Here is a 16690-nt window from a genome sequence, read left to right as displayed (position 1 = left end):
TTAAGAGCAGCAGGACTCCCAATGAACCATGCTGCTATCCCACTATAAAAGCAGACACATTCCAAATTATCTTTAAGTAATAAAGATACCCTGATGTCCAGCAAGTTCCATCTTACCGGAATTACGAGCCTAAGCCATTAAACCATCACCAGTTTCACTAGCTTAGCTCTACCACAGAATAGCTTCTCCCTCATAACAAGCTAAAGAAAAGCAAACAGCCCACTTTGCTGGGTCCTGCTCCAACTCAACTACCATCTGGGTCTAGAGAGTTGACTAAGACATGAACATCTTCTTAACTTCATAATGAAAATTACATTAGCAAATATTCCAAAAATTTACTGTTTCTATGATGCTCTTTGATATGCTTTAGAGCCAAATTAAGTTTTGCAGTTAAATCTCCTCAAGTTGCTGCTAAGAAGTTTTACTGAAATGCAGCAAACGTGCTCTTCCAGAACCACAACTCCTGTACTTTGTTTTTCTGTAAGAATTTCTTATCATGGTTAATTGGAAGAAAATAATTCTGAAACAAAACTAGCAATAAATTTTATCAACCTCCAAAAAGTACCACCAGCAGCAGTAATTCAGTTAGTAACAGCCGTACTGCAAGTTCTGGCTGTCAGCTGCACTGCGCATTCCTAGCCTTCTCACCACACCAAATTCAACTGGAATTCCAAGACACTAATCCTAGTAGTTCCTATAAAAGTGAGGGCTTTGGTAGCAGAGAGGAGCAGCTGTGAAAAATTCATGCTGGAGTTCCCTAGAAATATATTCATCTCCTCATAAGGCAGATTCCAAGGCAAGTCCCATAAAAAGAAAAATGCTATTGGTACTAAGAGGTGCAGACATCCAGTATCAGCAAAGACAAATCCCATAACATTCTAACAACCAACCAAATATTAAAGGATTTATGTATTTCCTTACTGTACTACTAGTTGCTGGCACACAGATCCATTGTCTGTTATCAGTTCATTCAGTTTTAATTCAAGGTGAACTTTTCCCTGAAAAAAAAAAAACAGGAGAGAAAAACAAGTAGTTTTAAAAGCATTTATTTTAAAAATAGTAATTAGAACAATAATATAGTTTACAGTTAGAAGGTATTTAAGGTAATTCCAATATTACCACTTGAAGAAAATACCTCATCTAAAGCACATATCCTGCAAGTAGAGCATGATGGATGCACTTGAACTTTGAGACAATGCTATAGAGAAGCACTATCCCTCATCTGCAGACGGCACAAGAATCAGTCAAGCCTCTAAAGATCTAACACACACAAGTACTTCCACCAGGAGTAACTACCAAGAGTCTCAGCTATTTTGTCCCAAGCATGGGATGAACCCTTGCACAGACATGAAGTTCTGAACACTTCAGAAGAAAGTTCTAAAATGACCTTGGATTCTGAAGGCAGGTAGGTATACCTAGAAAACTAGAATAGCATGTAATAGCCATAACCGGCAGCATTTAATATCCAGAGTGAAATCCTGTCCATCCCACCAGACTAAAGATAATTTAGAAATGTACTGTGCATCCCAGGGCAGTTTTCAACTATGTCATGAAGACTGCTGATGTACTCAAGGAAAGTAAACACAACCAGAAGACAGGAAAAGGTGGCAATAATTGCTAAACCCAGCTTCCTCCTTTTCTTTTTCTGATATGGCAGGATGCATTTAAGAAAAAGAATCCATAAATTATGGAACAGCATGGATTAATTTCAGAATCCAGCAAGGGCCAACCCACTCTCAATAAAAGGCTCCATAACTTTAAGCCATGATATGCAACTTTTTTGGGATGTCCAAAATTTATTAGTTAAATCTTGCTCCAAACAGCTACTGCCTGAACAATACCTGCTACTCCTTTGGGTGCCTGGCTGTTTGTGCTGGCTTTTACAATCTAAGATGGGCACACGCTGCCAGAGCCTTTCCGCTAACAATGTTCTCCTTGGTATTCTCAGACTTTGTCTATTTGCTAAATGGAACATCAGATGATACTGGTCTGTTCACTATCAAAATTCTCAGGGAAGGGTTCTGGAAGGTGATTTGCAAGAGTGGCAAAGGAAGCAAGTCATAATCTGAACTACAGCTTTGCCTTTCTGCTAAAATGGAAGTAAAACCCTTAGCTGACCTTGCACACATTTCTATAGCAGTTAAGTTTTGACATAGAACTGCAATGTTTTTATTGTAAATCCCCTGGGGCAAAGGCTGCGTTTCCCTGTTTGTCACATGGGAGGAGAAATGAAGCTTCTTTTACAAGGCAGTTCCCAACCTAACTGCTTTGGGATGCCTGCCAGGTGTTTTGCAAATTGTTACTACAGGGACAGGAACACAGGTACATTAAGAAAGTATTTGTCAAGCAGAGAAACTCCATTACAAAAACAGATTTACAGGATAAAAACAGGATACCAAGAAGCATGCCAACAGCCTTACAAGGCAAAGTCTTTGAATGACAAATGAAAAGACAACAATTATTAACATTTATTTAAATAACTGATTTCACCTGTTTTAGAAAACTGATGCTGTGACAGAAAAAACATAGCAAGCATGACAATATTTAAGTCAAAGTGGAAACTACCTTTCAGTTTGTATCTGGAAAGTGCTTTCGAGAATTTACAGAGTGATTACATTAAAGAATTCAAAGAAGACAATGTTTAGCTGGACTAGATGATCTCTAGGTCCCTTCCAAATGAACCATTCTATTGCATTTGATCATAACTGAAAGAGGACTGATTTTAACAGAGAAGAGGAAGTGGTATTCAGATGTTTTGAAAATCTGTCTTGATGTAAAGCAACCACATGCCCTCCTATACCCAAGAGCTGCAGGCTAAAATTATGACACATAAATGAATCATCAGTGGAAATAAAAAGAGAATTCTGTGCACATTCAGATCTTGTAAAAGCAGCCAGGATTCTCCCTACCCAAAGGGACTTTCAGGTTACTAAAAAAATACTAACACTGTCAAGTCAAAGACTTTTGCCCTCAGGCAAATCTGGAAAAACCCCCTAATATAATCTACCAGTTTATCACAACAAGAAGGCTAAGAGATTCTCAAGAATTCTGTTTTGTTCTTGAAACAAAAAAGAGAATTACTACAACTTCTAGAGCCATCTCACTTTTACCTATTCCTAGAACAATCCATTTTGAAGAACCAGAACCACAGGCTGAAATAAAACTGTGAAGTGCAAGCTATTTGATACTGAATGCAGAAAGTGTTTCAGGATAAGATACATGAACACAGCACAAGTACATCCAAGTTTTGAAGACTGACCATTTTAATGTCATAGAATCAGCCATTATTTCAGTTAACAGCAAAAATTACTAAAAAAAGGTATTCAAGAGTTTTAGGATCCATTCATGTGCCTCAAGTACATGACCCCTCTTAGAAGCATTTCAGACATCAAAATACTGTTAAGACATTTCCAAGCAGTTGCTTCATGTCTTCTGCCAGTTTTAAGTATCATGAGGAATAATACCAGCTTAGGTGTAGAGTGCATTGTTCCCTAACCAAACTGAAGGCACAACTGCCTCACAAGAAATACAGATGCTAAACCTTATCTCCTACAGCTCAATGTAATCTTCTAACATCATGTCCTTATCTGTACTTCACTTTCAAAATGTAAATGTGCAATTTAATAGTTACCTGAACCTCTGAATTAGAATCAACAGGTTGAAGCATAAACCAGTTCTCTTTTCCTGTGTAGTTGCATAAATCTTCTTTTTTGATTGACACCTTTCCTGAGGGAGGGTGGCAGGGGGAAAAGAAGCATAAATATTACCTTCATCTGAATAGAAAAACTATTTAATTATGTTTGAAACTTGATTTTTTTTCTAAACTCTTAAGTTTTTCTTTAAATTTATGATGCTATATGAAGAACATAAAACAACGAATGTTATGGGTAAGTAAAGCAGAAAATAGTTTGCATAAAGCCTGATGGCATTAATTATTATTTGTTATGCTGGATATGACTGATAGGAAGGTAAAATAAAGAACACACTTGAGGCTGGAAATAACATAATAGATCTGGGAGAACAAAAACGGTGTTCAAGAATGCTTAAACAGGAAACTGAAGTAGATGCCTTTTACTCTTCTGATTGCTATTTGGAAAGCTGTTATTATATCAAATTATCTGACATCCTGGTGCAAATTATTTCCTTCCTCAATTCAAGTAAAGCAAAGGCTTGTTCCACAGCAGACTATTAGAGCTTTGTAGCAACTGTATCCAAAAAGCAGCTGCAATAAAGTCATTATGCAGAGGAGAGAGAAACAGAAATCTACCTCCCATGATTTTTCACTTAAGCTATACAAGTTCCTGCCAAATGCTTTGTAAGTCACTAAGTTACAGATTGCATTGACAGGGAAAAAAATTATCTATAAATGATTTTAAGAATTATTCCACAATTTATTCTTCTAAGTAGTGACAATTATTCAAATATTCCAATGAAGCAAAAGTGGAGAACAAAGAATTTTTAAAAACGTATTCAGACCATAATAAGACTATAAAATGTCCTACTAGCCTGAAAAACGAAACATATTTTAGTATAATAGAATGAATCAAGGAAACAAAATCTTTATTTTCAAACTTCAATGGAGCACTTAAGTGTACTATACAGAGTCTTGAAAGATGATTCACCAATAATTGTATCCTCAATCCTACAGATAATGCTACTGAAAATAACCAAGTACTCTGCAAGATGCAGACAGCAACTCACAGACACTTACCTATACGCAGGTCCTTTTGTAAAACACTTTTATCATAAATGTAGAAGGACAACCACTGGAATGTTCTTGGAATCTCAAAGTAAAACTCCTCTCCAAAATAAGGACTGAAAAGAAAGATTTGAAGTTAAAATAGAGAAACACTTTATGCAATTTATATAGAACATGAACATCAAAAAGTTGCATTTTACTGCTGTCCCAGCCCGTGGTCCTCAGCACTACACTGTACTGTCATCAAAGGTGCCCAAAACCATTTCAATACAAGAGCACACAATAACATGGCAATGCCTTCTGTTTGTTTAATCAGAGGTAAGAATTGGAGCACACAGAGCGGTGTCTCCTTTGCAATTTCAATTCTATTTTTCTGTCTTGAAATTATTTTAGCTGGTTCTCTAGACTTCCTGAGACATGCACAAGTTTTGCTTCATTTTGTTATTCAGTACATGATTAAACTACATTTAATCTTAATTTAATTTAGATTTATTGGTTACTTAACTAACTGGCATTTGTTTAGCTCTAACTTCCATGTCAAAACTGCTGCTCTAAGATTCATACCTGTAAGAAGTTATCACTAGAAACTATAAGACAGAACAGTGAAAAAGTGTTAATCTCAAATATACACCATCTCCCTCATGCCAAAACAGTCACCACATTTCTCCATCTAAAGAAGTCCAGTATCATGCCTGCAGTTCACCCTATTTAACTGCCACATGCACAGCCCTCTACAGAAAAAGACTCTGGGTTCCTCTATGCTACACATATTTCATACAATGTGTTGTTATCTTCACTCCCAGAACTGGTACTCTCATTAAAGTTAAGGAGTACTTATTGATGTAATCAGAGCCAGCAGTCAGAAAACTGTATTTCAAGACTGAAAAAACCACAATGTTGTTTGTGTTACTGCAAGTGATGAATTCCGAAAGTCAAGCAGATCCACAGAAAAACCCTGCTATTCTAGAACTGGGTTCTTAAAATAGTTTCAGTTACAATGTATTAATATCACCAGGGAAAGATGTTCATGTTCATGAAACTACTTTTATGCAGAAAAGTACTGTGATATCAGTTATACCAAACCCTGAAACAAGCTGGGGCTTTTTGTTTCCCAGCGAAGCATCATTCTGACCCTACTGCTAGAGCACTTTCTTAAACTAATAAAAATATGACAAATATGCTTATGTTTGGAATAAGCAGTTCATGTTATTACCTACCCAAAGGATACCAGGAAGAACAGGCCACCATTCCTACTCTCTTCCCTCCAAAATAATCACAGAAAAAGACCACCCCATGCTTAAGGACAATGGCTCATTAAATAAATTAAAAAGAGCTGATAACTAACTTGAAAAGTGGAAAAGAACACAGATAAAAGAATCTAGTATTTCTAATGTCTAGAACAGATTTTTAGAAACAACTTTAAGGGCAGGAACTCATTATAAGGAATTCCACAAGTAAAAATGTTCTTTTTGTTAAAACACAGACCTTTTAACCACAGGCTTCAAAGCAGACAAATCAGTATTAGCCTTTGCACTACACTGAGAAATAATTTAAGAATTCTCAGTTGAAAAATTCAGCTGTGGTTTTTCAGCTCCCCTCTTTTTTTTTTGTAATGTCAAAGCCAACAAACTCTGCTTTGATTACAAGGGCTGGGTTCTTTTTTTCAGCACCATGACTGAAGTTCACAAGCTTTACCTTTAGCAGCAGCGCAGCCCTGAACAGCCTCAACTTCCTTATTACCATCACTGCTCATTTTAATGGTATTGACACAATAAGTCAGACTAAAACCAAGGATGAAACAAAGGCTTATTTTAAACTTAGGTCAAGTCCATGGTCTGCCTTCCCTCACAGCTATACAAATAAAGTTGCAGTGGTACAAACAAAGAGACACTACAGTAGAAAGAGTGAACAGTGGGGGAATGAGCTGGCACTGGTGTCAGGGGAAACTCTGCTCTAGCTCAGCTTCAGACAGATATCCTGAGGGAACAGCAGACTCCAGTGCACACCAACAAGTGCCAAGGGTTTAAGTACCTACTCTGGATGGACCTATGGTATTCTATGCATCCAATTATAATTAGGCTGGGATGGAGACTATAAGCAGAGACTTCCAAAATCTATTTAGCACCTTTATCTTGCACCTAAGAGAGCAAACTTTGCAGATACACACATCCCCCAGCCCCCAAAGGATGAACAGCCATTAACTCTATTATTATTATTTTGACCTAAACACTACATTAAGTCTCAGATTCAGCAAGTAAGTACAAGCCAATAATATGAGCACAAATAGAAGGCAATACATTATTTTACTTATGTTGATTAGTTTTTCATTATCTAAATTAACAGAGGTTATCAGTTGTTGATTCATAAGCAAAGTACGAGGCAGAGAGAGAAAAATTAAGGTAAAGAATACAATGTATTAGTAAAGAAATTCTTAGGTAGGTACAGAATAGGTTGGCGGGGTACAACAGTTTACACCAATGAGGAATAATTAAAATGGAGAACTCACTCATCCTGTTCCTCAGGGATTCAGTCAGTTTAGTACTTTCATTTGTGACTTTGATGCAAGAACTTTAAAGACTGTGATGGATACAAAATTAGAAGATAGTACTAATTCAAAGGACGACTAGACTGCCATACAGGAAGAACTGGATTACAGTAGTACAGAAGATTAAATTTCACTGGGTAACACACTCCTCTGCTCTTCCCTTCAGTAACCTGGCAGTTCTGTGAGGACACTGATCAATGCCCCAGCCTGTCAGCTAATAAAAGCAATGGTTACATCAACTAGGAAATTAATTTCTGCTATAACCTTGCATTGCCACAAAGTTCAGTTGGGAAAAAAGAAACTGAACTTAGCTTAAATTAAAAAAAAAAAAAAAAAAGGAAAGAAAAAAAAAAAGGACACACGCGTACCACAATACCCCTTTCTCATATTTGACCACAGACATCTGAGGAGGCTCACAGATAATCTTTCAACTTTCCAAGGGGAAAAAAAAATCTTTCTTCAGAACCCACAGAAATCCCAGATCATGTCAGAAAATATTTCTTAAGTCATTAGCCAAAACATCCCTCTTTCACTTCAGTATTATTTAAGGTTTTTTAAATTTGGGAAGTCATTTGTTTTATATTTGCACTCCAACAATTCTCCCAGTGCTCGTGAAAGGCCAAGCCTATTTATACATTTAAAAAATACACTTCTTAATAGTTTTCAATCACAGTAATCAAAACTAATTATAATTCTAGAGATAATTGCTTCCACAGACATTTAATTAGTTGATATTCAGAGGACTAAAATTTAGATTAAAAATTGTATAAATTTGCAACCCATAATACAGTGACAAAAACAGACTGTGAATTATGTGTGTAAGAAAAAGCAAGCAAATAATATGAAACAAAACAATGAAATTCAAAGTTGCATCTATGACTAAAATTATACTGTACTACACCTCACTGAAAAGCAATTTATAAAGTTTTCAGGTTAATAAGAGATTGGAGCTTTCTAGTTAAACACAGCAATAAGAAACACTATGTTGTAATTAAGTTTCTGGAATGAGAGTAAACCTTCATAACTGCATACACAGTAGCAATCAAGCATAAGCACCCAACTCTGGTTGCTGGTAATAGAGGATCAGTTATTTTATTACATTTCACTGGTTTGTATGGAATCCTCCCCTAATTCAGAGGATGAAGGAGTCACCTATGAAGTCAGTGGAGACAGAAAGGAAAAGAGCAATTCTAAACACCAGGTTCTAACTTCTAATACAGTGCTGTCATCACCTGAGAAGTTCTCTATTTGAGGTAGGTTATTTGAGACTCCTCTCTCCCCAGCTGTTTTGTTATAGTGAGATTTTTTTACTTAATTTCCTTTTTAAAGTATTAATGACATTGCAATTAAATTTCAGTTAAAACTTCAATACTATTAAAATATTTTTGATGGATCTAAGGTGTTTTACTTTATCAAATATTTTATTATGCAACTAATACTTCTTTCATTAGGTGATGAAAGTACATAAATTTCATAATTTTAAAATAGAACATAATAAAAATGTCTGTGTATACATCAAATGTAACAGATCTTGTTTCTAAGCATAGTAGTAACTTCTGTGATTTCCATTATTAACATCAAAATCAGAGAGCAAAGTCTTTCAGAGATGGCTTGGGTTGGGGTCCTTTGCTCATGAAACTATTGTCTATTTGAAGGGGAAATGTTAAGTTTCTGCTTTGTCAATACAGTCTCTTCAACATTTTTCTCTGAAGGATTACTCAATTGATTTTGTTTTGGTAATCAATTGCAGCCTGTTAAATTCTGAAAATTTTATGGATCTAACTACAGCTGCTACAGATTACAAAAATAAGCAAAATATTTGTTTCTGACTGTACCTATGTGATATTTGCTTTTCATGCAGAAGCATAAGGAGGCTCTGAAATGATGACCTGAAAAAATTAAATTCCCTATTTAAGTTTGTCATCTGAGCTGCTCCTCACCTGTAAATATCTGGAGAGAGAGCTCAAAGAATGAACACTAACAACAAAACCACTGGAAAAAGGAATTAAGAAAACTTTCAAGAGTTTGAACAGACTGTCTGGGTTTTGAAAGGAAGGCTTAATGTCACCTCCACATAACTGAAACTGTCACTCAGATATGCTGAACAATGAAGCTGCAGTGATGCTTTTTTGAGTCCTCTGTGAACTTCAGAGTTGTGACACATGAAAGCCCTTACACCACTGCAGCTGCATCATCCCGACTTTTTGTTTGATTCTTTTTGAGGCTCTAAATCAGTAGCAGAATCTACAGCAAATGGTGCCCAGGAAGCAAAGCAAGGTATTCTGTGTGGATCCTGTTACAGTTCCTAGAACAAGAATTACAGGAGAGAACAAGGCCTGTTCAGGGGACACCCCACAGCACAGAAAACTCTCATACATGGCAAAGTTCCGGTTCCTTCATTCTAGAAACAGGTTTTACCAGATTCAGAGTAAGAACAGAATTCCAATACACTTCAACTGCTTGTCAGAAGAAGGAAATGACATGGGAAGCATGTATCAAGTAGATTTCTTTACCTAGGAAACAACCTAGCAAGAAAAAGAATGTTATGCTGCCCACTAGAACAGAACAGAGTAATTGTGAAATATATTCTAGCACATTTCATTTAAAAGCACATAAGACTCAATTTTGACTTCTTGCAACACTCTCATGATTTACACATTGCTGTAACATCTGAGTAGCTGCCACAAGTCAGTTCTCATTTTAAAGTAGTACAAGCAAAAGCCATACACACTGGTACTGGGCAGTCTTGCTTATCATTTCCATTTCAAAACTGAGCTTACCTTAAAGATTTTTCAACTACCTGTGTACGAAAAACTTCTTCTTGGTCCAAGTTTATGGTACAGAAAAAGTCTCTCATTTTGTTGGGTACTAAGTGCTTGGCATCATCTGTAAATAAAAAAAATGACTGTAAATATTGCAGGTGAAAAAACGTATAAAATATTAGGTACAAGAATGTCACAGTTTTAGTGTGTTCAAAAATTTACTTTTCCATTCAGCATGCATTTTGATATTCATTTTTAATTCATAAGCTTCAAGAGGGCAGAGAAGCTGCTACATCCAGCTTCCCATGGAATGAGTGTCGACAGGAAGAGACACACTCTGACTCATGAACACCACTTCTTGCAGCACCTGCACTTTCCCTTGAAAGGTCTCATCTCTGGCTTGACCCTGCACAACTTGTTAAATCCGAGACACTCACAGCCTGAGGTCATATGGCATTAGGTCATAACACCAAGGCATGATCTGCCTGAGCTATTGTTCACTTGGTATTTTCTCCTCAAATACTCTGGCTAAAGGAAGCTGATTAATAAGAACTTGCCCATCAAATCTCTATTTCATTTTCCATGATGAACAGCAGATTGTGAGCTGGCTGAGCCTTTGAAAATACATCCCTCATGAGTACTGTTCATTTTTTCCTAACTAGTAGAAGGGGGAAATAATCACCTCCTAATTCAATATAACATGGAAAAGAATAAAAGGAAGTTTCTAACAAGAAGGAAAGATTGGCAGCACAAGAATACAAAGATTTGCTGGGTATTGAATCTAGGTCACTGCAATTACATGCTGGACATAAGGCAGATCTGTTAGGAAATGGTTCCCTCTAAACAGTCACAGCTAAAACCGGTTGAAGTTGCTCTTCTAAAATCCAAATGCTACAGATATCAATGTTAATTTATAGCAACATCATTCTCTAGATTAAACAGAAACTTTCTGCCCAGATGTCTCCTCCCCATTTGAATGTCTGAAGACAACAAACAGACCCTTTCCACCTTTTATTTTGCTAAAAGAAATTACAAGCTTTTCTGGTACTCTCTCTCCCATGAGAGGCTCCCCTGCAGAGCAGGTGATCTGCCCCTTTTCCACTTGGTTGTCCAAACCACAGGCAACCAGAATTGCATTAGGTCTTAGCCAGGACCTCTAACATCCTTGCCTGCTGCTGGAAGTACCCCTCCTGATGACATGTGGAATCAACTTTATCTAAACATTATCTATTTATATAATAGATAATGCTTTCAGAAAGCACAGTTTGAAACTAGATTTGAAATGTCATACTTTTTTTTTTTTTAATGCAGACATGAAGCACAATGACTAAGCTTTATTCTCTATGCTGGTAAGATATGAAATCCAAGTTCTGTTTTCTCTCTCCTCCACACTCTTTTTGTGTTAGATGGTTAATTTAGGTTAACCTATTACAGTCTTGGAAGTTAAGTAAGTAATTCTCAGCACTGGAAGGACTGCCCCAACTGTCTCTGAGCAGAGAACCTGACAGTTTAACAGGAACACAGACTGAATTTCAATCATGACATTTTCCAGGTCAGGCATATGTACACTGATGGAAAGCATGAACAGACACTTAAGCAACTTCCATAGTTGAAACCTGTGCTCTCAGAAGGATCAACAAACTTTTCATCAGCTTGGGTGCGGGAGAGGAGGAAGCATACACATAATTTTTAAACACCACACTTCATGTTGACAGATTGAAAGACGTGAACAAAACCTGGTTTTAATGGCTTTAGACGCCAGAAAAGGACTAAACTCCAAGTTACCTTTAAGTGAGATATTGCAGGAGAACCAAGGAAAGCATCCGATTACCACTACCTTAACTTTTTTTAAGGAAGAGCTAATTTAATAAAACATATGGCATATAAAAATCAATTCATCAATCTCGATGCAATCCCTGGAGAGTTCCTGATACCAAAATTTTGCAATTAATAAACATGAACTGGATGTGTCAGCTGTTCCTGAGAACAGCTTCATTTTTTAGTTAATACTTGGCATGGTCCTATTTTCCCATAAAATATTTAAAATACAACATTATTTAATAATCACTGTAAAGGCACAGTACAGTAGCCTTTGAAAGGAAATTACAGTTATTACAGTTTCATATTTTCTTAAAAGGAGTAGAAATTAAATATTTATGAATAGTTCACTATTTGTCTGTATCCTATAGTGCAGTTTTTCAGTTTTAAAAGAAGCTTTCCACCCAAAGGAATACACAAAATACAAGTTTTGATTTCAGCTGGTTAGAGCATGGTGCTAATAACACCAAGGCTGTGGGTCCAATCCCCATATGAGCCATTCACTTTAGAGCTGAAATTGATTTGTAGGTAGGGTACCTTTCAACTCAGAATATTCTGTGATCTGATTTTCTAGTCAGTTAAAAACCTTTATTTTGTAGCCCAAGTGTCTGGCTTTAAAGAACAGACAAACTTTTGGGAGGAAGAGGATCCTCAATTCTGAGTTAAACATATCCTCAGAGCACTTTTCAGGTAAAACACAGAGCATGAGATTTCACATAGTTTATAACACCTCTTAGTATCTGTGACTGGGGGAGACATTTCACCCATATACTGACCCAACTCTTCCAAGAAACTTATTTCCTATTAAAAAAAAAAGGCTCAAGTCTTCGATTACACTACATCTTCCTTTTTCTGAGAAACCTAAGGCTATAATGGTTGCATAAAAATCAATATTAACACCATCGGATATCTGCGTGAATGTTTACATTTTCAGTGTATACTTACATATATCTAATATCTACATTACATATAAGTACTATATTGTAATATATGTATATGTAATATCCTCTGTCAAGTAAAAGTGTGCAATTAGTGTCCATCTTCTAAATTTCTTTGTTCTGGGTCCCTACCAGAGGACATTTATGCACACAAACTCTGAGTTATTTGCTTCAGAGGACTAAACATATTATATATCAACAATAAATTCCACTCTAGGAGCGCAGCATAATCCAAGATAACCACACACTGTTAAAAACATGGAGCAAGTCTGAAAAAGAATGCACCTTGAATTTTGTCAAATGAGCTCTAGGAGAAAACAGGGACATTTTTCCAAGTGCTTCACTAATGCAGGTTTCAGTAAACACTCCAAAAATCAAGGCAACTAAAATCAGTTAATGTACTTCCGTATGGCATAAAACAAAAACAGAAGCCACAGCCTGAAACACTACACTACAAGATATGCCTAAAGCTACTTGACACCACATACCTTTGTAAAGCATTTTTGTCATTACTATGGCACATAAAATAGAGCCATCAATAGAAAAGCATTGCCAAAAGGAAAAGACAGTCTTTACTGGATTTTTGGTGAAAACCTTCATCAGAGTAATATTACACTTTCCAAAAATATTACAGGGTCTTAAACAGGCAAGACCGGTTCACCTCACTTGAAAACTGGAGGCAGAAGGCTGGTTGCAAACACTGAGAGCCCACAAAAACAGGGTACTAGGGACTGCAAACATGTCCTTACCCAGGTTCTTTCTTCACTGCTAGGTATGCAACGACTACTTAAGCCACCTTTAAGAACATGTCTCAATTCTAAATCTGGTGTAATGATTTGTATAACATGGCTAAATTTAGATTTTGCCACCAATTTGTGTGTTGCAGAACACAGTATAAATAACAACTTTCTGCAGATGGTGTTTTCTGTACATGCAGAATTACACAGAACTGACATTACCTCATTAAAGCTAACATGCTCTCTCATGCAACACACATATAATTAGCAAGTGTCAAATTTTAATTGCCAGCAAAGCTTGGGCACCAAAAATGTTTCTCCTTGTAAGAAACATGCTATAAGGAATTCTTTCTGACTATGAACATTAGCTTTCCAAAGTGAGGTCTGCTATTGTTAATCCCTCCAGATCAAGCAGGATTACATTATTACATTTTTTTATTATTCTTTATTCAGAGGGTTTTTCCTACAAAACACAGATTTAAAATACTAGTAAGAAGTGAAAATAACAGTATTTGTGATGTGAAAAAGCCAAAAGAGCATCCAGGCATCAGAGGGTTCCCAAGCTTCCACAGCATATTTAACTCATTGAGTTTTCAAACAGTTTTTGTTTTCTTAGAAGAAGTAAGTAGATTTACAAAGTGATTTTCACACTGTTTCAAGAACATGTCTTTTATTGCAGCTGTTACTTCCACTCATTTTTCAAATGGGTTCTTACAGGTCCATCTTTAGCAATGAACTTTTCATATATTCCCCAGGAAGAAGGCCACAGTCCTCTGTTTACTGACAATTTTGTCAGTTAACTGAACATTCAAAGTTACCATACAACCACGGGCTCAATCCATAACACACAAATGGGACAATAAAATTGGTTTCAACATAAGTCTCAAGACATTTTGCCTTGTTTGTTAATGTCTAGTGGGAAACCATCAATATCCCAAAACGTAAAACTCACTGAATGTTGTGCAGTCCAGTGTTGACAAAACCTTATGATAAAAGATAGGAAGCAGAAGAGTATTAAAAAAGAAGCCAGCTTCAATAATCTTTAGCAACAACCAACTTCTTATGTACTCCTAGGAAGCAGGTCATAGTCCTTCTTCCCAGGGAGTAGTACTATGACCTGCTTCCTAGGGAATACATAAAACCTTGGTTGCTAGAGATTACTGAAAAAAGATTAAGAAAGGTGGGGCTGCTCAGCCTGGAGAAGGTTGTGTGAAGACCTCACAGCAACCTTCCAATATCTCATGGGGGAAGAGTCCCAGAGAGGGACTCTTCATCAGGAACTGCAGTGACGGAATGAGGCGTAACGGGAACAAACTCAAAGAGTAGGCATTTAGGTTATATATATGGAAGAAATTCTTTACTATGAGGGTGGTGAGACAGTAGCACAGGTTGCCCAGACAAGCTGCGGATGCCTCATCCCTGGAAGTGGTCAAGGCCAGGCTGGATGGAGCTCTGAGATGGTGTAGCAGAAGGTGTCCCTGCCCATGGCAGCAGCATTGGAATGGGACCATATTTAAGGTCCCTTCCAAACAAAACCATTTAATAACCCTATGATTCTATGAATTCATGCTTTAACCCCAAAACGAACAGTAGGCTTTTTTAAAGGCTAGCTGGCCTGTATTATTTCTGTGCTAACTGCTAACAGCAGCAGATCTCAGTGTGTGTTCAGCCTTGCCGACCTAACCACGTCCTATTGCTCACACCTCAGAGCGAGAGCACCTCCAGCTCCACTCCAGGCCATCTCCTGCTTTCATGACCCAGTCTTCTATTCACTGAAGACACAGTAAATACATCTAGGCTGCATGACGATATTTAAGTAAACACGACTCCACTCCTCCACCAAACCTAATCCTTCAACATGTTTTCACAACCGGTTCTCAACCCCAGCGCCATGCCCGAGTCAACTTGTTTCGCTTCATTCTCAAAAAAGTCGATCGGCGGCGTGAGAAAGGAAACAAGCGGGCCGCGTCCGAGCGGTATGAATGTACTCCGATACCCCTCAGGAAGCCGCCGCACATCCTGTTTCTCCCACTCGCTTTGAAGTGCTCCCCAGCCGCACCGCACTATCTGTGCGCCTCCCCGAGCCCTCCTCCCAGCCCATCCGACGGCTTCCCACGTTACCGAGGCTATCGGTATTGGCAGTCAGCACTTCCGAACCACCAAAACAAGGCCACCGGCCTCTCTCTCCGCCTCCTCCCGCTCGCACACACGCTGCACAGAGGCACGGGAGAGCTGGTGACCGCTTCCAGAACAGCCGTTCACCACCAACTTCCTGCACATCGCTAATTTCGCAATTTCAGCTTGACAAACAGACTCTGATGCCCGAGGTCCGGGCGGGAGGGGGCATTTCTGTTCGCCCGCTGACGCCAGGGATCCCTCGGAGCCACGGATGCTCCCCTGGCACTCCGGGCCTCCCCAGCCCCGCCGCGTCCATGTATCCATCCGTCCATCCATGCGCTCACCCCACACCCCGGCCCGGGGCGCGCAGACCCCTGCCCAGGCCGCACGTGCCATCGCCGCCGCCACAAAGCCCCGCCGCGGGGCCGCCGCAGCGCCGCCCGACCCGTACCCAGCCCGCGGCGGCCGCGGCCCCTCCGCGCCCTCCCGCCCCCGCCCCGCCGCCTCCAGGGCCGCCGCGCCAGTGCCCGCCCGTCTCGCCGCGGGGAGGGAGCGGCAGCAGCGGGGCCGGGTCGGGAGCGACACCTGAGCGCAGCGGCTCCGGGTGCTGGGCCCCACCGCAACGCCGCACTTACAGATCTTCCCCCGCAGGTTCTGCAGCACCCGCATCTCGTCGGCGCCGTCTCCCGCCGCCATCGCGCCAGCGCCGCCGCCGCCGCCTGCGCAGTGCAGCGCCGCGGGGGAAGCGAGGGAGGGAGGGAAGGAGGGAAGGAGGGAAGGAGCGGCCCGGCCCCGCCGCCCGCCCCGCCCCCGCCGCCAGCGAGCACCACCGGCCGGGGTGGGTGAGGGGCCCGGCGCCTGCGCTAGGGCGGCTCTCCCCGCTGCTCTGTGAGGGGGCTCCGCCTAGGGTTCACCACCCCGCACTCCCGCCGGTCCGGGAGTGCGCTGCGCTGGGCGTCGGGGCGCTCGGCCGGTTCTGGAGCTGGCCCTGACCGCGCCTTCCCCTGCTCTATAGTTAGGAAGACAGGACATAGCCTTAAGCTGCTCCAGGGGAGATTTATGTTAGACATTAG

At 39.5% G+C, this 16690-nt stretch overlaps 1 protein-coding gene across 3 annotated transcripts in view; it reads right to left on the bottom strand.

Annotated features, from left to right (window-relative positions):
• RASA2 (RAS p21 protein activator 2) overlaps positions 1-16322 on the bottom strand; it is a 43904-nt gene extending 27582 nt beyond the window's left edge. For 2 of the 3 annotated variants that reach the window (XM_084212703.1, XM_084212704.1), the window contains exons 1-5: positions 16253-16322; positions 10025-10130; positions 4712-4815; positions 3632-3726; positions 922-998 (exon numbers count right to left, since the gene is read on the bottom strand). In XM_084212703.1, the coding sequence (XP_084068829.1) occupies positions 922-998; positions 3632-3726; positions 4712-4815; positions 10025-10130; positions 16253-16313 (443 nt within the window). In that variant the 5' untranslated portion in view covers positions 16314-16322. Of the gene's footprint in view, positions 1-921; positions 999-3631; positions 3727-4711; positions 4816-10024; positions 10131-16252 lie in introns of those variants that run through there. The other variant, XM_084212705.1, reaches the window with a different exon arrangement.
• Positions 16323-16690: the final 368 nt, after the last annotated feature.

The sequence above is a fragment of the Fringilla coelebs genome, assembly GCF_963513975.1.
Source record: "Fringilla coelebs genome assembly, chromosome: 10".
Taxonomy (NCBI): domain Eukaryota; kingdom Metazoa; phylum Chordata; class Aves; order Passeriformes; family Fringillidae; genus Fringilla; species Fringilla coelebs.
Note: the sequence above shows the minus strand (reverse complement) of the source record. Positions and strands in the feature narration are given on the sequence as shown.